This window comes from Lissotriton helveticus, chromosome 8 (genome assembly GCF_964261635.1).
Source record: "Lissotriton helveticus chromosome 8, aLisHel1.1, whole genome shotgun sequence".
Classification (NCBI taxonomy): domain Eukaryota; kingdom Metazoa; phylum Chordata; class Amphibia; order Caudata; family Salamandridae; genus Lissotriton; species Lissotriton helveticus.
The window spans coordinates 281,662,899-281,688,000 of NC_136069.1; the positions used below are offsets into that span (position 1 = coordinate 281,662,899).

The 25,102-nt window shown below is 50.3% G+C and overlaps 1 protein-coding gene across 1 annotated transcript in view; it reads left to right on the forward strand.

Annotated features, from left to right (window-relative positions):
- The window catches only part of CUL5 (cullin 5), a 778,902-nt gene that overhangs the window by 607,108 nt on the left and 146,692 nt on the right, over window positions 1-25,102 (forward strand). The window contains exons 14-15 of the mRNA XM_078657044.1: window positions 20,787-20,910; window positions 21,207-21,382. Coding sequence (XP_078513170.1) covers window positions 20,787-20,910; window positions 21,207-21,382 — 300 coding nt within the window. The remainder of the gene's footprint in view (window positions 1-20,786; window positions 20,911-21,206; window positions 21,383-25,102) is intronic.

Genomic DNA, 25,102 nt, shown 5'->3' on the forward strand with positions numbered 1-25,102 from the left:
ACAAACTGATTAGCATAAATCGTATTAAAATTAGAGGTGAAAACACAGGATTAAATACTAAAGAAACCTACCAGATAAGAGGGAAGAATCACTATATGAAATAGAATTGATCAGGACATTAAAGTAGAGTTTTAAAGAATACAGAGTAATATGAAGTCAGATGCAAAAAAACGTCTATCGTCTTTCCTCACTGGTGCGCATCTCTAAGGATTGCCCTTATGCAAACAATTTGGGCACGGATCCTAAAATGATGCTCAGTACAGTATCAATGCAATCCTGAGAAATTGTATGTTTCAAAGTAAAGCCTATTAAATGCGGACATCGCTCTGAATTAAAAGTAGAGGAAACAGGGAAAAGGTATGTCTGGGCAAAATATCAGAGGAATACAGCAATATCTGTCTAATCTAAATATCCCAGTGTTCAGAGAAAACAACACGGAGGAAAAGTAAACCAAACGCCGCCTCAGGGCTAGAAAATACATCATAAAAAATGTGAATAGTGTATGTAGTAAACAACAGGCCGAGATTCGACTTCATATTAAGCCAGTAATGCTAAATGAGGCATATGCGGTAAATCAAAAAAAATCTACGAGAACGGGCTTAGCACTAGAAAAGCCTTGCCCTATGTGACCGTAAGGCTGTGGACCGCACAATCTGTGGATAAGTGTCAAGGGACTTCTCAAATCTATAAATACAAAAAGCAGTCCAAAACACCCCAAAAAAAGATTAAAATGAACAGAAAAGCTGCATAAGCAGTGCATGCGCAGAAGTATATTAAATAGATGACATCGGCATGCGTAACGTTCATGCAGAGAGGAGTGGAATGGAAACCCTCAGATTGGCCAAAATGAAAGAAAAAAACTAATGATTTGATGAAATTTAGGTAAAGGAAGGATAAAAAGAACCACATGTTTAGGAAAAATGAGGGGGCAAAGAATTCAGAAGTGCAGTTTTTCTGTCCTTAGCTTAGCATCTCGCACGATAAAAAGAGGACGTACCATATTTTCTCCACATGATGGCATTCTTTTGCCATTTTTGTCTTTTTTCTTAGTTTTGGACTCTTTTAGGTTGAGCCCTGAGCCAGCGCGCAAGCGCTGCTCTGGGGTTGATCTGTGGTAGTAGAGTACGGGGGAGAAGCCATGCCCACTCTACCGCCCACTTTTTCATTGGCTTGTGCGTTTGTCCTTTCTAAATGCTGCCTTCCAATTGGTTTATAGGCTGTTAGTCCCTCCTTATGACGACCATGTCGTCATTTGTATCCTTCCATGGCTACTGCCCCCTTTACTTCATGTTGCATGAGCACTGTTTTTTCCCTTACCCCCCTCCCGCAGTCCGTGCCTTCTCTCCTGCCCCCCAGTCCCGTTGTTTGTGCCTTTCCGCCCGCCCGCACTCCAGTTTGCAATGCAATAGCTCTCGCGTAAATGTGAGTCCTATTGCATTGCAAATGCTTGTTTGTCCCCTTCCCGGACAGACCCCACGCAGTTAATAGCTGCTCAACACTTGTCATTTAAGTAAGACAGGGGTCACAGTTGGAGACTGGGGTTTTGTCACGTGATGTAGGAGGACGTTTAACTTGACTCGGAGGATCAGTGTTGCTGTTTCGTTGCACTAAAAGCACGCTTTCCCAATGAAGCCGGGATCACAGGATGGGAGGGGGGCACTAGGAAATTATGCTTGTCTGTGACAAGATTCGGTGGGTGGACCAGCCAGTGTACAGTTTGCATTCAGAGTGCCAGTAATCCATGATTAAGTTAGTCAGCACAATGTTGTTCGAGCCAGAGCAGATGTTTTTAAAACGTCTGGAGGCCAAGCAGGAATCAAACTTCAGTTGCAACATTATGCAATGTGCACTTTACATATTGGCAGGGTGCAGAGGACTTTACACAATACGCGTTTTTGTTTGTTTTTCTACCCTCATGCACGTTTATTTGGAAGATGGCTTTGATGCATGAGGCCTAATTTATGTGCTTCTAATTGCCCGTTGGAAGAAACTATTGGCGCGTGCGTTTGTGTAGCCATTGAAGTGCTTAAAATAGTAATGGGAACTGTGATCCTGAGTGAATTGGGGCAGGTAGGCGAGCGTGGGACAGAGTCAGAGACGTGGCTAAAAAGAGCACAATAGTCTACAGATTGTTGTAAGCATTTCACCTTCTGAACAATTTATATAAACTATGGCGCACACATCTTAAATAAAAAAATAAATGTATGTCAAAGTTATTGGGAGCAAATGCCCTGTGTTACTTTATGAAAGTTTGGCTGGTTAAAGTGATTATGACGCTTGTCGGTGTGTAACCAGACTGATTCAAAATTATATCCGATGCTTTGGGGAAAAATCATGTGTATTGCTAGTGCTACGAGGTCCCCAAATGCAAACGAAAGCACTTTGTCAACATGGAATTCACTTTTTTTAAATTGTGTTAAAAACATTTTTAAAGAGGCTCCCAAAAAATGTTTAAGAAAAAACAAGTGCGTTCAAAGTATCTTTTTGGTAATATGCAACCAAATCTGCACCTAGTTCAATTTTTTTGATACGTTTCCATTACATTGACGCACTCCAGAACTCTCTGGGAACACCCTTAGTTTACTTCTTCAAAAGAATATTTATGACTGTGAAGCCTTATTTAACTCCATCAATTAAAGTCATAACACGACTCCCAAGCAGGATTGTTATCAATATAAATGCACACGTTTACTTTTCTTTCAGGTAGCTGGTGGAGAGCATGTTTCTTTTTTCTTGCCTCTCCCTTGCGTGGTCAGTGGGGGTAGGAGTAGGAGTAGGTCCAAGTTCTGAGGTCCACCAGGATGCATCCTATGGGGAGATTTTGTTTCCAGAAATCTGTACCTTGGTCTTGTCCCTGTTGAGCTTCAGGGAGTTGTCCTTCATTCAGTTGGCAATGTCTGTCATGCATATATGGTAGTTGGTGTTGGGGGTGCCTTCGGACAGGGAGAGAATGAGGTGTGTGTAGTCGGTATAGGATATGATGTTGAGTCCTTGGGTTTTGGAAATGCTGGCCAGAGGTGTCATATAAGTGTTGAAGAGGGTGGAGCAGGCGAGGATCTTCGGGGGTACTCCACAGATGACTTCCTTGGGTTTGGAGGTGAAGGGAGGGGGGAGACTGACTTTTAGCTTTCTTCTGAGGAAAGAGGTGATCCATCTGACAGCGGGTCCTTGGATGCCTTGTGTTGAGTGTATGGTGGGAGACAATATTGTAGGCTGCCGAGATGTCTAGGAGGATCAGAGCCGCAGTTTCTCGTCAGTCGAGTAGGGCTTGGATGTCATTGGTAGCCACGACGAGGGCTGTCTCAGTGCTGTGGTTGCTGCGGAATCCAGGTTGGCAGGAGTCAGGACCTGACCGCATACCAGGTCCAGCTATGAATCTGTCTGATGCTCCTCAGTGTTGTACATCGAAGCACTCGTTTGTAGTTCAGTAAGTAATTTTTCAGTGTCTCTGTTCCATTCACTGGCAAAAGTGTTTGGAGGTAACAAATGTGTGGAATTTGAACAGTTCGTGCTAGCCCTAGAATTGTTTGAGGTACTTCTCTAGTAACCACATGTACTTCACTTTGATTGTTTAGCTTTTTAAGGATTGCAACCGGATTTTCTACATCTGGAACATATTCTCCATGCACCATCTTCACAACGAAAACCAACCTTTTTAACCAGATGGTTAGCAAAACTGAGCCAGACAGAAATCCAAGATGGTCTAATATATTCTTTCATACTATTTTTTTTTTCAGTTTGGTTTGCGAAAAAGGCCCATCATTCATTTCATTTCTTTGCTTGGTCAAACTTACAACGTTAAGTAATTTAAAGGACTAATCTTACATTCTGATAATTCTATACTTGACTCCTGAGAACTACAGTTAACTGGAGCATTCAGAATGTTCATTTGATTAAATGTTTAACTCTATAGGTGGTGTAGCTAGAAATATCACTTTATAAAAAGTTCTTTCAGTGCTTACCGCTTTTGGACTGGTTTCTCTTAATTGCTTTGAGGAGGATCCGACTGGGACACTGCGACAAATTTAGTGATTGATTAGTGGTTTCAGAAGCTGCTCTTGTTTGCTGAACAGGATGGGCCAATTGTTACAGTTTCACTTTAATCTTGTTCTTTTCCTGCTGGGCATCACTGTCAATATCACCTTTCTTTTTCCTTTCATTCCCTGCGTGGCACAAGAGCTTGATAGGTTAGACCAAACTCTTCCTTCACTCTCAATCCCTTTACCATAATTTCACTGACCTCCAGTAATGAGCCAGCTACTGGATATACTGTAGTATTCTAGTTGTATTTCCCTGTGCTTGTTGCGAGGCCATGAGATGAGAATTCTGTACTGAGAGTGTTCTATGGTAATGTTTGTTCTATTGTAGATTTCTGCTATTTGACAGTTGCTTTTGGACATTCTTGTAATGTTGTGTGTCTGCTTGGTGGTTCAGCTTATGATTGAATAAATCATAAAAGAAACTTACCTGATGTGAGTTATCATCACTACATATTTTTGGCGATGGGTGCTCTACTGCCCACATGAACCCACAAAGAAATTATTCACACTCTGACTCACAGAGGATTTGTAGCTAACGAAAAGTGGACACTTTACACTAACGAATGTCCTCTGGTTAAAAGGTGTCGGAAGTATGCAGAAAAGCAGCAAGCTCACAGCGACTGTTTAAGGAACACGTGAGAGTTCATTTTCGTTTATTGGGAATCAGGAATGTGTTCTGACCCTGACAACCTCACTGTTCAACGAGCGGTAAGCTGCGTGAAGGTTGTTTCCGACGAATCCTGCTGCCAGTAGCTGCACCGGAGGATTAGGTGAGCGGAGCGCAACAAGGAGCAAAGGTTAGTGGCGCTGGAACGCATCCCGATAATATGCGTTCCAGCAACTGAAGAAACAGGTGGTTTTATGTGCGACTTGTGACGTTATACGCACACACGTTTGCATTTCATCACTGGAACGCAAGAGAGTTTGTGAAATCGTACGCTCGCACGTTTGCATTCCAACTCTACTATTTCCTGAAAGTACCACGTCATAAAGGCACAGGCACCCAAGAAATTTCCATAACAACAGCGTCATAAAGACTATTGTTGATGGACACTCTTTGAGAGAATTTACACCCCGGCACGTCACTATAAAACAAAGGGAGCGGCAAGGTCCATGTTAAGATTGTTCTCTTCACTATATCTTAGTAAAACAAAGGGACCTGCAAAAGAAATTAGGAGTCTTCATTTTTTTTTTTTATTCAATATTTGTTTTTAAGTAGAACTGTTTTTGTTCTAGCTTAGTCAAAAAAAAAAGGGGGGGACTGAACTATATGTACAAGAAATCTACAATTCAGCCCAATTGTTTTGAGCAAGGAAGACTGATTGCGCGGATTCATTTCCACATTTGCCGAGGAACCAAGGGCATAATTTCGGAACACGAGTTATATGAAACTCGGGTTCTCCTGTAAATATAATGGATTATTGAATAAGCAGAGACACAAGCCTGCGACATCGAGAGAACCAATTACATTATTTACGTGCCGTGGATAAGGAATTAACACTAACCTTGGGACCAAGGGTGAAGATATCCCACTTGATCCACTCCAACTATAGGGGCCAACACTACCTCTTGGGTTGCCCGATGCAATAGTCCTGATGAAGACTCGCATGGCTACGGTTTACCTCCCCTTTAAGCCCTAAGACGAGTCGAAACGTCGACATCATCCCCTCTTATTTCAATACCTGGATTTTAATACACATTTTCTGGTGCAATAAGTTTTTGGAAGCTATGTCTCCATTCAATGAAAAATGTGTACAAATTTACATCATAGGCCAGGTTAATTGTTAGACGGTGAACTGTACGACCGATCTATTGTATATAAGATTGTGAATATCTCTGTCTTTCTCTATTTTTCTTCATTGAGCACTTAATAATTCTTTATTTCTTGCACGCCTCCTTTGGGCAACCTACAAACTTTTGATATAAGGATAGTGGTACAAGCAATGAATTAAAATTGCCCCTGAATTTGTAAATTGTTGCTGTTGCTTGCTTTTGTTGTTTTGTATAAATTCTATACATTGAATGTTTAGGGTTGATCTGAGAGACGTATCCCTTAACTATGTGGTAATATTGAGCATACATTGATTAATTCATTGGTAGGAAAGTAATGGTCAAAGATCATTGTATTTCAGTTGTATATAATATCCAGGTCTTTGACATTTTGGGTTACCCCATTTTGATTAATGGTCCCCCGGGTGATCAACGAGTGAGGCGATGATCGGAGAGCGGATCGGCCCCTGGGCGCTCGGCAGCGCCTCAGACCGGAGTCGTGAGGAGGAAGCGGGCTGCACTCTCCGCCGGGCGGGTGAGTAAGGAGTGTCGGGGCTGGGGCGGAGGTTCTGAGGCCGAGGGTCCCGAGCGCCCATTGCTGGTGGGACCGGCTGGTGGTGTCGGCGGCCGGGCGGGCCTCCAGTGGGGGATCCTTGCTTTTCCTTTCCTGCGGTCCCCCCCCCTGCCCGGGGATCGGCGGCTGGATCAGGCCACGTGGGGGGTTCTCGGAGGGGCCTGATGCCCTGCCTTCACATCGCCGCTCATTACTGTGACTTTCTCCCGCCAGGGATAGAGAGTGGTGATGGCGGCTGGAGGAGTCGAGGCCTGTCTGCCATTACAGTGCTGGGGCCTGTGCAGAGGCCCGTGCGGTTGGCAGGCGCCCTGGTGTGGAGACACGGCGGTCGAGTGGGGAGGCCTAGGTGACGGGGGGTCTTCCGGGCCCCCAACGGACTTCTGGTGATTCGGGTCAGTAGTGGGCGCCCTGAGTGTGGGTGTGCCTGAGGCGTGGTGGCTGGCCGGCTGGCATCGGAGGGGCTCTCTCTTACTTTGGGGCCCCTAGCCCCCTCTCCTCCAACACACAACTCTGGAGGCAGGGTGTGAGATCGGAGGCCGACTAGAGCCGCTGGGGGGAGAGAGGGTGGTCCGATCCTTCTCCGTGTCCTCGGCTCTGGAGGGCCGCCCTAGAACTGGCGTTAAACGGTTGGGTCGCGCGGCCTAGTTGTCCTGGAGCCTGGAGGAGGGGAGCCCCCCCCCCGTGATACCCCGCAGTGAGATAGCGCCAGTGGTCGTCTGGCCCCTGTATAGATCACAGGGGGTCCCCCGCTTGTCGAGGCCTACCTTGGTGGATTGCAGGCCCCGGATCGGGTGTGCTTTCCTGAGGGGGACGGCTCGGGTCCGTGACCGGCCTGCTGTGTGTGCACGCTGCGGGGGTTCCTTTGTTGGCGGCTGGCCCGACCTGGACCGAGTCTGCGGGGTGCCGGCTGCAAATGGTCATGACGAGGGATAAGGGCAGTGGCGGCACCACTAAACATGGGCCCATAGATAAATTCGCCGGCCTGGGAACGGCAGCGGGTGCAGCCAGGGGCCAGCAGAAGGCCGTGCCGGACAACGCAGCTTTGATGGCGGCAATCACCCAATCCAGGGACATGCTGGATTCCAAAATCGGAGCAGTGGGCTCGGATGTCATGTTACTACGACAGGATCTGCGTAATGCATCTCTGAGACAGAGACCCGAATTTCAGGCGTGGAGGATGAGGTCACAGCCCTGAAGCAAAAGGTGGCAAACATGGAAAACATCCAGAAGGGCCTGGCTCTTTTCTTGTTGAGGATGCAGAGGGGCGCTCCAGGCGGAACAACCTGCGCTTTGTTGGCTTTCCGGAGGGCTGCGAGAATGGTAATATAGAGCGCTACCTCACGCAATGGCTGGAAAGCTGGCTCCCTCCCGACGCTATGTCCCGGTGCTTCGTCGTGGAGCGGGCCCATAGAGCGCTCATTCAGAAGCCCCCGGTAGGGGCCCGTCCAAGGCCGGTAATCGCAAAACTCTTGAACTACCATGACCGCGACACCATATTGAAGCAGGCCCGGGCCAAAGGTCCTCTGCTCTACGGCAATCAATGTATCTTGATTTTCCTGGACTATACACGTCTAGTGCAGCAGCAGCACCAGTTGTTCATGGCCGCAAAAGCCAGATTGAGAGACCTCAAGTTGCACCTTCACGCTGGGTCCGCTATGCTATGCACACACACCGCTGGGGGCCCTCATCCGTGCTGTGGTATTGCCCGTTCTCCTATGGCTGGTTGGTCTGTAGGGCGTCAGCTGTCCCTGGGTAACCTTTGCGTTATCAGCTGGTATGTGCGCGGGCCCTGGACAAAATTAAACTGAGGCTGTACTCCGTCAGGCGAAGAGGGCCGGAGCCGATATCCTTTTATTGCAAGAGACCCATCTGATGGGCTCCAAGGTCCGTTGTCTACAGCGATATGGGTTTCAGCAGGTGTTTCACGCCGGGTTCACGCAGGGCTCCAGAGGAGTTGCGATCCTGGTGCACCGCAGGGTCCCAGAAATACATACGCAGCAATGGGTTGATGCACAGGGGCGCTACTTGTTTATCCGGGGCATGGTGGGGGAGGACCCCATAGTGATGGGTTGTGTATATGCCCCCCCCCCCACTACAGTGGTTTCTGGTGGAGCGGTTGCTTTTCCTATGCGCCGATATGCCGGATGTTGCCTCGGTGGTGGGTGGGGAACGAGGTTTTGGATGTGGGCAAAGACAGGAGCAGGGTTGGTGTGGGTCGGGGTGGTGGCAAGCCCACTAAATTATACTCTCTGGTGACAAGCCTCGACTGGTTGGACACATGGCGGCGCATGCATGGGGACAGGTGGGAGTTTACCTACCTTTCGGCAGTACCCAAGTCATTCTCTAGGATCGACTACATATTTTTTCCCCAGGTGATGGCAGCCAGGGTGGTTTCGGCTGCGATTCTCCCTCGGGGGCTCTCAGATCACTTCCCGGTGTCTGTTGTGCTGCAGCTGGGCAGGGAGTGCCAGCCCTTCGGCTGGCGCGCCTCTCGGTATGGAATTTGCAGGAGGATTAATACGGGAAACATATGAGGGATGCAATCGCTCATTACCTGACCATCAATGAGGGGGTATGTCTCCAGTGCCGTGGCCCTGTGGGAGGCGCTGAAGCCTACACTACGTGTGGTGGATATAGCCTGGTGTTTGGCGGCCCGCAGAAAGTGCAGAGAAGAATTGATTCAGGCGGAAGCTAAAGTAGAAGCGCTCAAGCGTCCGAGCTGGGAGGCAGGCGAGGAACAGGGGGTGCGACAATTGCTCCTGGTGCAGCAGTCCTACGCCTCTCTCCTGATGGATGAGACCCGGCAGATATGGCTGGCAGCGCGTAGCAGGATATGTCAATGGGGTGACAAGTCTGGTAAGATGCTCCACTGGCTCTGCCAGGGTACCTTTCAACCCCAGTCTCTCATCCGGGGTGCTGGATGACGGGGGGGGGCGCTGATGACAGACCCGACGGCCATAGCTGAGAGCTTCGCCACATATTATGCAAACCTTTATGCCCCTCGGGAGTGCTTACCGGATGCCACGGTCGACAAATTCATAGCGGATGTCCCGCCCAAAGCGGTGTCGGATGAGGCGCGTCAACAGTTGGAGCTCCCCCTGACGGATGAGGAGTTGGGCAAGGCTCTGGGAGAGCTCAACTCCGGGAAGGCGCCGGACCCAATGGGTTCCCTTGTGAGTTTTTTCGCAGGTACAGCCTACAGTTAGCCCTCATTATCGGGCGGCGCTGGAGGAGGCCAGGGAGGTGGGTAGGCTCCCCCCTGACTGGAGACATGCGGCGGTGGTGGTGTTCCATAAGCCCGTCCCACCCCGGAACAGCACGCTTCCTACCGCCCCATCTCCCTCCTAAATGTGGAGGCCAAGGTCTTGGCCAAAGCATTGGCCAACCGTCTCCTACCCCACATCTCGGCACTGGTACACCCGGACCAGGCCGGGTTTATGCCCCAGAGGGCAATAAGACATAACATAAGGCGGGCACACGTATCGATGGCGGCTATACGACAGACCGGGGAGCCGGCTGCACTCCTACTGGTGGACATGGACAGGGCCTTTAATTCCCTGAGCTGGGTCTACTTGTTCGCCCTGTTGCATAGACTCAATTTTGGCCCACGGTTTTTATCGTACCTGATGCTGCTCTATACTGATCTGACGGCGTCGGTACAGGTGGCAGGAGCGGTTTCCTCCAGCTTCCCCATTTGACGAGGCACCAGGCAGGGATGCCCCCTGTCACCGTACCTATTTGCCCTGGCCATGGAGCCGCTAGCGGCCTGGGTGCGCATTGGCGCTCAGATTAGGGGCTTTGAGTGGGCGCCGGGTCTGTTGGACAGGATCGCATTGTACGCAGATGATGTCCTCTTCTTCCTTATGGCATTGGATAGATCGGGCCGCGGCTCTTGGTGATCATGCAGATATACGGGGAATCCTCAGGGCTTTACATGAATCCCCGCAAATCCACAGTGTGGGCTCTGGGGGACCAGGGGAGAGTGGGTACTTGGGCGTCCGCGATCCAGGTGGCAGTTGGGGGCCTCAAGTGTCTGGGGGTATTCTTATCAGATGTGCCAGCCATATCCTGGGAGCGAAACCTGGCACCGGTTTGGGAGCGCGTTTGGGCGGACATAAAGACCTGGTCACGAATGCCCCTGACAATATATGGCAGATCGGCGATTTTTAAAATTGTTGTGCTTCCCCGTTTGCTCTACCAGCTACAGAAGCACCCGTACCCGATCGCACTTCGATGGTTCTGGCTGGTGAATTCTGTGCTGGGGCAGTTCCTGTGGGAGGAGGGTGCGGTGCGTGTATCGCTGCGCACATGCTTTCTATCCACATACTGCGGAGAGTTGGCGACCTCTGATATCCTCTCTTACTACCAGGCCTCACGTTCATTGGTCCTCAATGAGTGGTGGTACGGGAATAGGGGGGACCCGGCCTATGCATTGGAACGACACCTTATGGGGCCCCACACATTACACACTATTCTTTATTCAGCGCAGTTGCGGGGTGCCCTGCCACCAGTCACGCAGGTGGTATTTCAAATCTGGCGGCAGTCGCTGAGACAAATGGGGTGGTGGAATACCCTGACTCGAGAAACGCCTCTATGGCATAATGGGCGTTGCCTGACCTATCGGCTCTGCAGGGGTTTCGGGGTTGGGATGCTATAGGTATATCGACCCTGGGGGATGTCGTGAGGGATTTGTCACTCAAGTCTTCCAAGATTTGCAAGGAGAATTCTGTATGCCCCGGTCCCAATTATTTCGATACCTCCAACTTCGTCACGCACTTTCCCCCAGTCTGGAGGGCCTGGTCTCTCTACCAGAGTTTAGCCCGTTGGAGGTGAAGGTCTTCATGGGGGATCTGGAGACCAAGAAGATCTCCCTATCACCCACTGTTTCCCAACACTTCAGAAGCTTCGGGGGGTTAGGAAGAGGATGTGGGGACACTGGAGAAGGAAGACTGGAGGGAGGCCCTGGCCGCCCCCGAGGAGCTGCCATAGCAATGCGGCTTCGCCTCATTCAATTTAAATACCTACACCGGGCCTACTTCACTCGGATTTGCCTGTGCGGGCGGGATTAATTGCCTCCCCGGTTTGCCTTCGGTGTGGCCGGGAGGACGGCACATTCTTGCACACTGCCTGGCACTGCCTCTCCCTTGATCATTTCTGGAGGGGGGTATTTTCCTGTCTGTCGGATGTATTGAGGTGGTCACTTCCGCGCACACCACAGCTCGCCCTGCTACATGTTCTGGAAGGTTTGGGGGGAAATATATATAAAAGGCATCTCCTGCAATTGGGCCTCACATTGGCGAAACGTGATATAGCCAGGGTGTGGAAAGATCTGGGGGCCCCTTCAGCCAGTCTTTGTTGCCAGGGGGTGTCCTCGCAAGCACTACAAAATATGGAAGCAGTGGGCGGACTATCGGGGTCTGTGGCTGGAGCCTCCTGCTGTTGTGGACGATCTCCCTGTGGAGTGATGGCTGGGACAGTGGAATGGTTAGGGTACAGGGCGGATGAGGGGAGTCGGGATCCTGGGGTGGGTGTGTATTTATGCTGCTTTTGATCCGTTCACTTTTTCTTCCCCTTTTTGCTTTATTTTTTCTTTCTGGCTTTACATTAACTGTGTATGGACGTGACTCAGTTGACTTTGTGACACTCAGGGGAGGCGTGGGGGAGGGGGAGTAGGGGGCGTTCTTTCAAATTCTTATTGATACACTATGTCAGGTGTTTTGGTTATTCCTTTGAAAAAGTCAATTGCTTCCTTGTTGATGTACAATTTGATACTGCAGTTATCTCTGGGGTACAGAGTCCTGCAACTTATGTGCAATCTGACAATAAAACCTGTTTAAAAAAAATAAATAATTGAAATCTATGGGTAGAAGTATCTTTCAGAAGAACAATTTACTTGCATTCAGTAATTCTTTAACTGCAGATTCCTCCCATTCTGTGGAGCAGTCTTTCTTCACCATATAAAACAGTCAAAAATTATATCTCTGGGGCGTGGCTTGCATGGCGATGTGAGCGGACGCGCTTTGACAGGGCTCCCGCTGTCGACGGCCTTAATAAGCAATTAAAGCGGAGTCGGGGGGCCTTGAACTCGCCCCCGGAGCTTCTTGAGGGCGTTGCAGTACTGAGAGCTGGGGACTGTCCGGCGGCCCTGTCGGGAGACAGCTGGAGTGCGGTGTTTGGCGGTGCCGGGTGGAGGTCTGAGAGCAGCGACCCGCCATTTTGGAGGCCCCGGCTGACGCGGACCGCGCTCTTGGCGACTGGAGGGAGAGCGCTAGTGGGAGAGCGCTGGCTGTGGGCCCCGGAGTGTCCTTGCTGGTGGACTTTGGCTGGTGGGCGCCTGTAGACACACCTCTGACCTCGGTGAGCCACTGTCGGGCAGAGGCGGCGGAACCCAGACGCGGACCGGGGGAGGAGGACACGCCATTTTGGAGTGCCTGGAGTGAGCTGCGACGGAGGTCCGGGTGCCTGGGCCTGGTTGCTGCGGGTGCGGTATTTGCCTCTGCGCTGCGGCGTGGAGCCGGGGCGCCCTGCAGGACGATCCCTTGTAGTACACATTGAGCAGCGGAGGCTGAGGTGTGGTGCCGGCAGACCTCTGGACCGCCACGACTCACCATCTTGAGGGCCGCAGGAGCGGTTCGTGTGCGACGAGGGACTCCGGCACCCTTGGGGCGCTGCAGGACAGGTGCGTGGCGCCATTTGCGAGTTGCAGCGCGGGCCACTGGCGAACTGAGACGGACCGGGCCCCGGAAGAAAAAGGCCCTCGACGTGCTGCAAGGTGGTGCACGGCCGGAGCGAGCGGGGACGAGCCTCCTGCTGGGCCTGTGCTGGTATGACATTGCGGTCTGCTGTGGGCGCGGATCGGCCTCCAGGGGACTCTCTGCCGGCGGGCGCAGCTCTGGGACATCCAGGTGAGCGGTGTTGCTCCGGCGAGTGTGGCGGAGGAAGAAGGCGCAGTCCGCCATCTTCGGTCTGACTGTGGGGACTATCTGGGGAGGCCCGGCGATCTGAACAGAGGTTCTGTGGGTGGAGTGGGTGTGCACTGCCTTCCACCCTTCATCTGGTCCCTGGTTGTTGCGAGCCCTAGACAGTGGGGTGTTTGGTGGGTGATAGGGGCCTGCTGCGGGAGCCTGGTTTCGCCCTTATCTAGAGGTGCCTGGCGTGACGCCCTGCGACTGAGTGGCGAGGACCTTACTCCGGGTGCTTGGTGAAATCTTTCTAGCCTGGAACTGTCGGAGGGAGCCGTTGGTGGTGAGGCTCTGGACTGTGCGGTGGCCGGCTGATCATCTCCCGAGGCCCGGCTGCTGGAGGGTGGACTCCTCGTCAAGCTGACCTTTGCCTTGCGGGTGGGGGGGGGGTCTGCTTGGGCACAGGGTCAAGATCTTTGGCAGTGGGTGGGTGCCCTAGTTCCCTTCCCTGACTCGCCCACAGTGAGCTGGCCTGTTCCCCAAGTCAGTGCGGGATTTGTCTGTACTGCCTGCTCTGAGGAGAATTAAGCGATGACACGCTCCAATAAAGGAAGCAAGACCGACCCGGCCGCGGCCCCCAAGGACAATACGGTCATGGCCATGTGGGGTAAAGCGGGAGCGCCTGCTGCTGGTGAGGGTCCATCCCGGGTCGCAGGGGACTCCCCACCGGTCACCCAGGCGTTCATGTCCACCTTCATGGCTGAGCTGAAAACGGAGATAGGCTCCCTGAGGTCCGAGGTGCACAACTGTGTCAAAGAGCTTCGGAAGGAGGTGACAGACCTTGGAGACCGAGTAAATGGGATAGAACGGAAAATGGATGCACGCACGGAGGATCAGGAGCACCTATGGCAGCGCCTGGCGGCCCTGGAGGAGCAGAACATCGAGCTCCAAGTGAAGCAGGAGGACCTGGAGAATAGAAGCCGACGCAATAATCTCCGCATTTGGGGCATTCCGTTGGGAGAAGAAGGAGAAGACATCATGGGCTACGTGGCTCAGCTTCTGCACGAGGTCTGGGGGGACGAGAACGCCTCACCCCCGACTCTGGATCGGGCGCACCGTGTGGCCGGCCCTGTGGGGAGACCGGGGCTTTTGCCGGACATCCTGACCAGGGTCCATTTCTTCACCGAAAAGGAGGCGATCTGGAAGAATGCACGCGACAACCCAGACCTGAGATATAACGGCCACAAGATTCAAATTTTTCAGGACTTGGTGCCCAACACTCTGAAGCGGAGGCGCGCATTCCGCCCTGTGACCGAAAAACTACGCAGTATGGGCATTGCATATCAGTGGGGCCATCCGTTCGCGCTTATATTTCAGTGGGAGTCAAAGCGCAGAATTGTACGATCTTACACGGAGGCGGCGCAGCTCCTCCGCCTGTCAGCGACCCCTCCGCCGAGCCCATCGCAGCCCCGTAGACAGAAGAGGACGCCGGCTGGACCAGACTGGACCACAGTGCATCGGCATCGTCGTGCCTCCCCTGCGGTGGAGCGCTCACCCACCCAGGCCAAACAAGACATCATAGCCCACATCCGGTCTCTTGAGGGGGACGAAGAAGAGTCAGACGAGAACCGTCTAACACCTTGAAATATGGGCTGTTTCCTTCTCCATTCCTGTTCCGGGGGTGCTGCACCTGAGCCTGCTTGGCTCTGTGCGTGGCGGCACGCGGAGGCTCCTCACTTACTACCCTGACTCCAACTGTGTGGGTTGTAGGGGCGGCGGGAGCCCCTTAGCTGTATGGCCTTTGAGACTGTCACACCCCCACCCCCTTTTTTTTTTTTGATCTGCCCCTTAGGGAGTGACATCCCGGAGAGCGTCCGAACCTGCGGGTGCAGGATGCCCTGTAATGGGGTCAGTGTCCTACAGCCCTGTTGGCCGCGATTGTTCTGTCTCGATGGGTGGCTCTTGCAGCCACTAGTTATCTCTTTACTTCTTTCTTCTCCTTTTTGCTTCTTGCTGCTCTTTCTTTCCTCTTTCTTTTCTTCTTGCGGGGGCCCGGGGAGGGGGAGCTGGCTGTTGGTGGGGTATGGAAGGGTGCGGCTCCAGGCTAGTGGTATGTGTGATAAGAGCGGAAGGGCTGTTGTGGGGGATATGATGGCTCATGACAAACCCCAGCATGGCTGTGAACGCGCCTAGCCCTCTGAAGGTCCTGACCCTCAACGTGAAGGGCCTTAACTCGCCCAACAAGCGCAAGCCGGTATGGCACTATCTTCTCCGTCAGAATCCAGACATCATATTCTTGCAAGAGACCCACCTTTTGCAGGCTGACACCGCGCGCATGGCACACCCTAGGTACCCTCTTCAGTTCTGGGCTGCGGCAGACACGAAGACAGCAGGAGTGGCGATATTGTGCAGGGCTGGCATCAGGCGGGGGGAAGACAGGCCCTTCCGGGGTGGTGATGGGGCTTTCTCAGAGCGAGTGTCGAGGTGGGACGCCGCCGTTTCACACTGTGCAATATATATGCCCCCAACAAAGCGCAGGACCGCTACCTCAGAGACCTCTTGCGAGATCATGTGCCGCAGGGCGGGCCCTCGATTATTGTGGGGGGTGATCTAAACATGGTCTGGTGCCCGGAGATGGATCGGAGTGAGGGCTCCTTCAGTGGTGTTGGGGCGATGTCCTCAGCGTTGCGCAAGCAGATCACAGACTTAGGGCTGTTCGATGCGTGGCGTTATTTTTCCCCGGGCAAGAGGGGGTACTCATTCTACTCGCATGCTCATCGATCCTACTCTCGCATCGATTATTTGTTTATGTCCCATGTTCTCTCCCGGGATGCCTTAGGAGTCGAGATGTCCGATATCTCAATTTCTGACCACGCTCATGTGGAATTGCTTCTGCAGGACCCAGACGCTTGTCCTCCCCGGGAACGGAAATGGTGCTTGCCGTCAAGTATCCTCCGGGATGCAGCGGATGTCGAGGACATACGGGGGGCCATTACCTCCTACTTTGAGTGTAACAACTTGCCTGAGACGCCCTTTCCGGTGGTCTGGGACGCTTTCAAGGCCACGATACGGGGACATATTACGTCCCTTTCGATCGCGAGGTCGCGAGAGGCGCGAGCGGTGGAAGACAATCTGACGGATGACCTGAGGAAAGCGGAGGCACAAGATCAGGGCGGCTCCACTCAGCGGACGAGGCGACATCTAGCTAATCTTCGAGGCCAGCTCAGGATGTTGCGCACCAATAGGGCAGAAAGTTCCCTTTTGGCTTTAAAACAGAAATATTTTGAAGGGGGGGACAAGGTAGGGAGACTTTTGGCGAGGAGATTGAGGGCCAGAGCCGCCAAAGCCCACATAGCGAACGTTCAACTGCCGAATGGGACCAGGGTCGCGGCGGCGAAGGATAAATGCCAGGCTTTCAGGGATTACTATACATCACTTTACACTGAGGAGAAACCGCCTCCTGAGCTGGTGGAGGAAGTGTTGGGGCAGTATGGTGGGGCAACACTGCACCCTCACTTTGCGGAGCTTCCGGAGGATTCGATCACGCAGGAGGAGATAACCTCAGCTATCCGGGAGCTCCACCTGGGGAAATTGCTGGGGCCCGATGGGCTCCCACTTTCCTTCTATCGCATGTTCCAGCCGCAACTTGGGCCTTACCTTCTACGGCTTTATAACTCTTTTACTGAAGAGCAGGGACCCTCCCCAGATATGGGATTGGCTGATATTGCTTTAATCCTGAAGCCTGGGAAGGACCCCACACTCTGCTCGTCATACCGCCCGATAGCTTTATTGAACACTGACTTTAAAATCTACACCAAGTTGCTGGCGAGGCGCTTGGACCCCATATGCCTGGCCTGATAGACCCTGACCAGGTGCGTTTCATACGCGACCGGCAGGGGGCTGATAACGTGCGTAGGGTGGCACATCTTGTAGGAAAGGCCCATCACTGGCAGATCCCGGCCTGCCTCCTCTCGCTAGATGCCGAAAAGGCGTTCGACCGGGTGGACTGGTCCTTCCTCCGGGCGGTCCTCCACAAAATTGGGATCGGCCCAAAGATGGTCACTAGGATAATGGCACCTTACATTGCGCCGCAGGCCAGGATTCGCGTGAACGGGCAGCTCACGGAGCCGTTCAGTATAGGGAGGGGAACCAGGCAGGGCTGCCCGCTCTCGCCTTTATTATTTGCCTTGGTAATTGAGCCACTGGCGGACATGATTCGTCAGGCTCCTGACATTCACGGCATCCCTTTAGGTGGCCAGGATCATAAAGTGGCGCTCTTCGCCGATGATCTCATCCTTACCCTTACTAGACCCCGGGAGTCCTTGCCGGCGGCACATTCTACGCTTTCCCTCTTTGAGCATGTTTCCGGCCTGAAAATCAACCACAGCAAGTCCTGGGCGCTCAACCTTACCATCCCTAAAACAGAAATCCCCCTGCTAGAACAGATAGGCCCCTATCGCTGGATGGAACAACATATCCGTTATCTTGGCTTACAGCTGACCCCATCGCTGGATGGCTGGACACATGTCAACTGGAGGGAATGCCGCAGATCGGTCCTCGAGGATCTGCGGAGATGGAAATTGCTGGTGCCGTCATGGCTGGGTAGAATCAATGCGATAAAGATGTCCATCCTACCCAAAATTCTTTATTTATTCCAGTGCCTTCCCACCCCCATCCCGCTGCATAATATAAGAAGTTTGCAGAGAGATTTAACCAACTTTATCTGGGGGAGGAAGAGGCCTCGTTTCTCCCAGGCACTCCTTATGGCGCCGCGAGATCGGGGGGGGGGGCTGGCATATCCTAATTTGGTGGAGTACTATTGGGCTGCCCATCTCCGCTTCATAATCGAATGGGGTACTACGGAGAGTAAAAAGGGATGGCTGCATATGGACAGAGCTGTGACTGGACGCACCATCTGGGATATGGCGTGGAAACATAAGGCGGGGCGCTCCCCGAGCGCCTACTTGGCGGTGCCCTCGAAAACGGTGTTGGAGATATGGGACAGGATAGCGGTGCGTAGGGGCCTCACGACCTTTCCCTCTCCACACACCCCAATTGAAGGGAACCTGTGGTTTCCACCGGCTCACCGTACTAGAGCCTTCCATAGGTGGTCTCAGGGCGACTGTAGGGTGCTTACAGACCTCTTTGAGGGAGGCGCCCTTAAGACTTTTGCTCACTGCAGGGAGGACTTCCGACTCCCGCCTGAGGCTGAGATGCAATATGTTCAGCTGAGGCATTGGGTGCTGGCGGATGAGACGTATCAGGCGGCTACTCGCGTTTTTACCCCGTTCGAGCGGCTAGCCCGCTCTTTCACGGAATCGAAGGGTTTGATCTCAAATATTTATCAGATTCTGCAACACCCTCCGGCGCCGCCTTCCCATGCCTATCAACAATGGTGGCACTCTATCTCGGGTGCTGACATCACATCGGCACAGTGTCTCCGTCTGTGGCACGACATACCTAGAGTATATCATAGCATACCGCAACAAGAGAACGCATATAAAATGTTGACCCAGTGGTACTATACACCGCAACGATTACACAAAATGTTCCCGACCTCTTCTCCTGAGTGCTGGAGGTGCCAATCTGCGACTGGGGATTTTTTGCATGTATGGTGGACCTGTCCCTTGCTAGCCCTCTTCTGGAAAGAGGTCCTGAGTCACATTAGGGGGGTCCTGGGGTTTCCTCTGCCTGAGGCCACTAGCACAATATTACTGGGTGTCAAACCTGCGGGCCTGCTGGCGCTGACCCGGAGCGATTGGACACTAGCGCTACAAATGCTGGGAGCAGCCAGGCAGCTCATTGCCCTGTATTGGAAAAAGACGGAAGCGCCGCCCATTGCTGTGTGGTTCGTGAGACTCTGGCATGTCATAGCAATGGAGCTCCTTTCAGCTAGATTGCAGGCTCGCGACACGCGCTTTAAGACGGTGTGGCAACCCCTGGTGAAATACTTATGCACAGTAGACCACGCGTGATACATGCCCCCTAAGCTAAGGGCGCTGCCTTTAGTAGAGCACGCTGTGATCCCCCCTCCATCGAACAGGCTACTGCTATAGAGATCGAGGTATTGAGCCCAGCAGGCACTACTGATATCCCCAAGGTTTGGAGCGATACTCTCCCCCTGACTCCTCAGCTGTACTCTAGGCCCTCTCTCTCTTCTCTTCTAATTCCTTCTCATAATTCTTTTCTACTGTCTTTTCTGATCTGATGCCTCTCTTTTAGGCACTCTGTTACAGTTCGGACCCTTCTGGTCCTGTAGTTTCACCAGTTCTAGTTCTTTGATTCCACTCGGCCCTAGGGGCCAGGCTATTCTTGGCAGTGACTGCCCGGTATATACTGGGTTTTTCCAGACGCGGCCGGCCCTATTGGGTTGTAGGCAGAACGCTGTGTATAATGCTACTACTTGTCTGCACTGTCAATGTTTTTCATGCATTTTCCTTGACGCGGCCGGCCCTTCCAGGGTTGTAGGCTTATCGCTGTGTGCATGTCATTCCTATGCGTACTCCCTGTTTCGGGGGTGAAATAAAAAGATTGGAATATAAAAATTATAGCTCTGCACACTGGTACCAACAGTTGCGTGTTCTCCGCGTCCAGGAGCATGGAAAGAGTCCAGCAAGAAAGTGACAGCATGCTGCCGTGGCCCTTATGTGCAACTCTCCTCTGTCACTTCTGGGACAGAACAAAGTCAGTACAGAGCCACAAGGCACCACCTAGCGGCACCCAGGAGCACTGGTATGAAACATTTCTGGATCAAGTCTGGCGCCTGGGGAATATTCCAAAGGAATCTGCAGTTAGATTGAGTAACCATCAGAAAGAATGTTACTGAAGGTAAGTAACTTATTCTTCCGACCCTCCCCAATCACGGTTTTGTATTTTGACACCCATGCTCATGTTCAGTCGAGCCAAGTTACATTACAAATTTGATCAGGTAATTTTAGTTTGCCTCACGATCATCACATCAAGCCCTCATACTTCTTTACCGTTTGATGCAAGTCTTTTTTTATCCAGTAAAAGAATCAATGCTGAGGAGAAGAATAAGGACTCTGATAAATATTTATTTTGAACAGTGTGGGGAAGGTTCTTTGGGCAGAGTGTTATTTACTGCTTGTAACGATCATTCCTAGATGTCCTCCTTTCCATGAATATTTACTGTTGGCTACTGGAGCGTATGTGAGCATACGTAAGATGCTAGAGAAGCATATCATTTTACATATCTTGCTTGGGTATCTTCTACAGCTTACCAGTTGGCACGTACAGGGCTTCAGGTTCCATAGTTCCATCGTTCTACAGTATTGGTCTGCATGTCATTTGACCTTAACTGAATGGCATGCCTAATGATATGGTTTGAATCACTTGCCAGAAAGGTACATGTGTGTGGATCTGTAAGGCATCAATGCAAGCTCATTTTAATATATTGTGCACTTTTGTATTAGTATGGAATTCTGTTTGAGTGTGTGAATGTTTAAGGAATAACTTTCAACTTATTTTGTGTTCTGACAGGAAGTTGGTATGCCTGCCGACTATGTGAATAAATTAGCTAGGATGTTCCAGGATATCAAAGTGTCTGAAGATCTTAACCAATCCTTCAAGGAAATGCATAAGAGTAATCGGTTAGCATTGCCAGGTATGTTTTCCATTCAACTTTATTTTAAGGCTCTTTAATCGTTTGTGTTTTCAAGCATGTTAATATGTCTTTCAGTATCCCTATTGCCTTGTTGGCTATCAAGTTTGTGCTCACATGAAACACTTGTTCTTCCCAAGAGTAAAAAATGTGAAGACTGTTTTGTAGTTTAAGGAATATTAATATAGAACTGTAGTACATTGTACTTACACAGTCTACATGGGCTTAGAAAAATGATGTATTTTATCAGTTTGAAAATTTTGGTTTGCGCTCAGCTTCTAATATTTCATTTTATGCAGCTGATTCTGTGAACATAAAAATTCTAAATGCCGGTGCATGGTCACGAAGTTCTGAAAAGGTGTTTGTGTCACTGCCCACTGAATTGGAAGACCTTATACCAGAAGTCGAAGAATTCTACAAAAAGAATCACAGTGGCAGAAAACTACACTGGCATCACCTCATGTCAAATGGAATTGTGAGTTAATAAAACCTTTGTCGGCATACTATATTTTAAATTATTGCATGCCTTTGAATCATACTTCTGGGGACACCATGTCGAAATTGACAGTGAAAACCCCTATGAGCTAGTTTAAAGAGCTTTATAGGAACTTTTCCTTAGATTTTAAATTCCAAATCATTGGCACCTGTGGCGAGACGAATTCATATTTCTCCAGTATTGAATCTTTCATAGATTCACATGCTTGAATCGTCCCCGTCGTCATGGTGGGAGTCCCATGGTAATTTTTAAGCAATTCTAAAAGGAGTACATTAGAAAACATTGCGAAAGCAATTGGAATTTGTTAACCAATTCTCATTCTTAGAAATGGCCCAAACTTCAGCCACTGAGGTACAAGCCCTGAGACTACAAGCCCCTGCAGAGCCACCATACATCAGATTTCTAACCGCACGTCGTGTGAGAAGGAGTCTCCCTGATCTCTGCTCAGGTCTTCATACTTGTGAACTATTGACCCTGCTCTATTCCTCTCTGGAATATTCTTGAAGGACTTAAGGTATTGTGTATTTACTTCATTTCACATTCTCAGAAGAGATTATTCAGACCTTGCAAATCTTGTGGAAAGGCAATGTTGTTCTCAGAGGATCCTCATAAGGACTGTCTATATTGCTAACATCCCAACCATATTCTATGGGATTGTAAATACTGCAGAACATTTTCTGTCAAGACTCTGAAGGACAGAGAGACCAGATTATAAATATGGTTGTAGAAGTAAAGGTTCAGATCTGATTCGGGCTCAGATAATGAGGAGCGTTCAACTCGCTCTACTCCTGAGCGAAAAAGAAAACAGGAGGCTACTACCTCATCTAAAACTGAATCAAAAAAGTTAAAGGCTTGCAAAACATCTGAAAAAGCAGCCTCTAAGGAGCCATTTACTAGCTCTGGTCACAATAGACCACCAACTTGTGCCTCATACTCCTCACAAATCTTCGTCGGTAAGAAAGACTCCATCAATGGACCTGTCGACGGCAGCTCCGTCGACGACTGCAGGAAAATTGAAAGCACTGACTGCTAGCTTCAGTTCCAAGTGAGTGTGACGGCAGCTTCATCGACAAGAGGGGTGAAGACAATTACCTTGTTGACAGCCGTCCCAACGACGACGACCTCATCGACGATGGTGTTCAAATCCACAATGTCAATTCGTGGGTCAACAACAACGGTTACCATAAAGTGCATCTCTCCATCGACTATCTCATCGAGAGCAGAAGAAAGACACCTTAGCACAGTAAACTGCATGGATAACATCGGATTTGACATCGTTGAGCAAGGTATCGCTGCTTCCACCGGCACACCTACTAGATATGGAGTAGTCTGCAGATGAGGGCATGTGTGAAACAGCGTATAGCCCTTCTCAATTAAAAGAATAAAAAGAGTACCAAGGGGATACTTCAAAGTATATGGAGACAGATTTGTCTTTTAAAGATCATCCTCTGCCTAGGGCTCACCTATACGGTTCTTTACAGCAACACAACTTTGACGTGGACTATGAGAATATGCCACCTGCATGAGGTGACACCATAGCGGTGCCAATGTCACTTGTCACAGGTCTCAGCCACATGCTGGATGACTAGTATAAATGTTTTCTGTAATACCAAACACCAGTTACCCACACTCCTCGTTGGCATGAAAGAAAGCATGAAATACCACTGCCTGGAGCTTCGGAAACCTCCTCCAGCACAAGAGAGTGTGGCGCCCCTCCGGACATAACCACTAGAGACTATTATAGTGAAAGAGGTCAGGATGAGCTCACGAAGGAAGGAGAGTTGGTTCAGGACACAGGCCCTGCAGGTGCGGAGTGGGATGACTACATTGCACCATCCTCACCATCTCCTTCATCTTTCCCTGTTAGTTCTCTGCCAGCGTTCCATGAGTTATTGGAACGAGTGCCTAAAAGGTTTGACCTGTCTCTCCCTACAAAGCAAACTGAATGCTTCTTGTATGATTTTAAAGATATCACCAGGAAATCTATAAGAACCATTCCAATGGTAGAGGGGCTCAAATTAATGAGGAATCTGGCTTAGGTCACTGCAGTGGTTCCAGCAATGGATAATAACTATAAAGCCCGCAAGTCTTCTCCTGCATATTTAATTGGACATCCAAGACCAGAGTCCGTTGTTATGCAGGCGGTGCTACAGAAACCCCTCCTCTCCTTGTTCGGCTCCTCCCAATAAGGATGACAGAAGACTGGATAGTATAGGTAAGCGCTTTGCTGCAATGGCGTTGCTTCTATCAAAGCGTCAAATGCCTTAGCCATCTTAGGCCGCTATGTCCGTCAGATGTGGTCTGACTTAGCACCTTTTCTAGACCATCTCCCTGAGTAAAAGAAGACAGAGGCTATGCAGATTCTTCAAGAGGGTGCCCAGGCAGTTTCTGAGGTCATAGACATAACTATGGATATATTTTCCATCGCTTTCTGACAAATGGCAGGAGCGATATTACTTTGCAGACATGGTTGGTTGAAGGCTACTTCTTTCCGCCCTGAGGTTCAGTAAAAAATTATGGATATTCCATTCAATGGTGAAAATGTATTTGGAAAACATATTGAGGACATTCTTCAAGGGATAAAGGAGGAAACAGAAATAGCACTTTACCTAGGAACTCTGCAGCAGCAGCGTTTTCAGTCATTTTGCAGAGGAAGAGGAAGGGGTCAGTACCAAAAATGATCCTCTTTTCCGACATAAAGTTGCGGATATGGCTGGTATCAAGGATATCGACCACAATATACAGGACAACAACTATTTCGAGCCTCTAACATGCCTTACAAGCATCCGTCAGATCTCCGTCCTCCAATAAGAGCAAATTCCCAGGACAACGGCGGACGTCCGTGACGTTTGGGTTCCACCAGTCACCTCGTACCAACACAAGCCTCAAATGGTCCACTACCTGTCTGCCTATTTATTACCAACAATGGCTCAATGCAACAACTGACAAATGAGTGTTGGGCATTATTCATCAAGGCCATACCTTAGAATTTGTCCAAAATCCCACTGGTCTTCCTCCTGTCACTAGAAAGCATCAACATCTAACTCTATTGAAACAGGAGATTTTAGCTCTTATCTTAAAGGGAGCAATAGTGGACGTTTCTCAGCAACCCTGTGGAAAGGGATTCTACTCAAAATTCTTTCTAATAAAAAAGAAGCAAGGTGGCAAATGGAGGCAGGTCAAAGACCTCAGACGCTTAAACAAGTACATCCAAAAACATTCCTTCAAAATGCTGTAGTTGCAAGAGATTCTTTTGATGGTCAACAAAGGGGACTTTATGATCTTTACATCTATTAGATGCCTATTTTCACATCACCATTCACATCAATCATCAACTGTTTCTACGGTTCGAGGTGGCAGGGTGCCACTATCCGTTCAAAGTACTGCCTTTTGGCCTCAGATCAGCGCCCAGAGTACTCACAAAGTGCATGGGCGCCAGTGGCTGCCTTCCTAAGACAGCAAGGGCACCACGTTTATCCCTACCTGGACGACTGGCTAGTCACAGGGTCCACAAACCACTATGCAAAAAACTCTTCATGGGCTTGTCATCCGCTCTTCAAATCGCTGGGGCTGCAGATCAATATGGAAAAATCATCCCTTATACCGAGTCAGTCATTGGTATTCTGGACACCAAGATGGCAAAGGTTTACCCTACGTCAGACGTATTCACAAGATCTTGCATATAACAACTCAAATGCA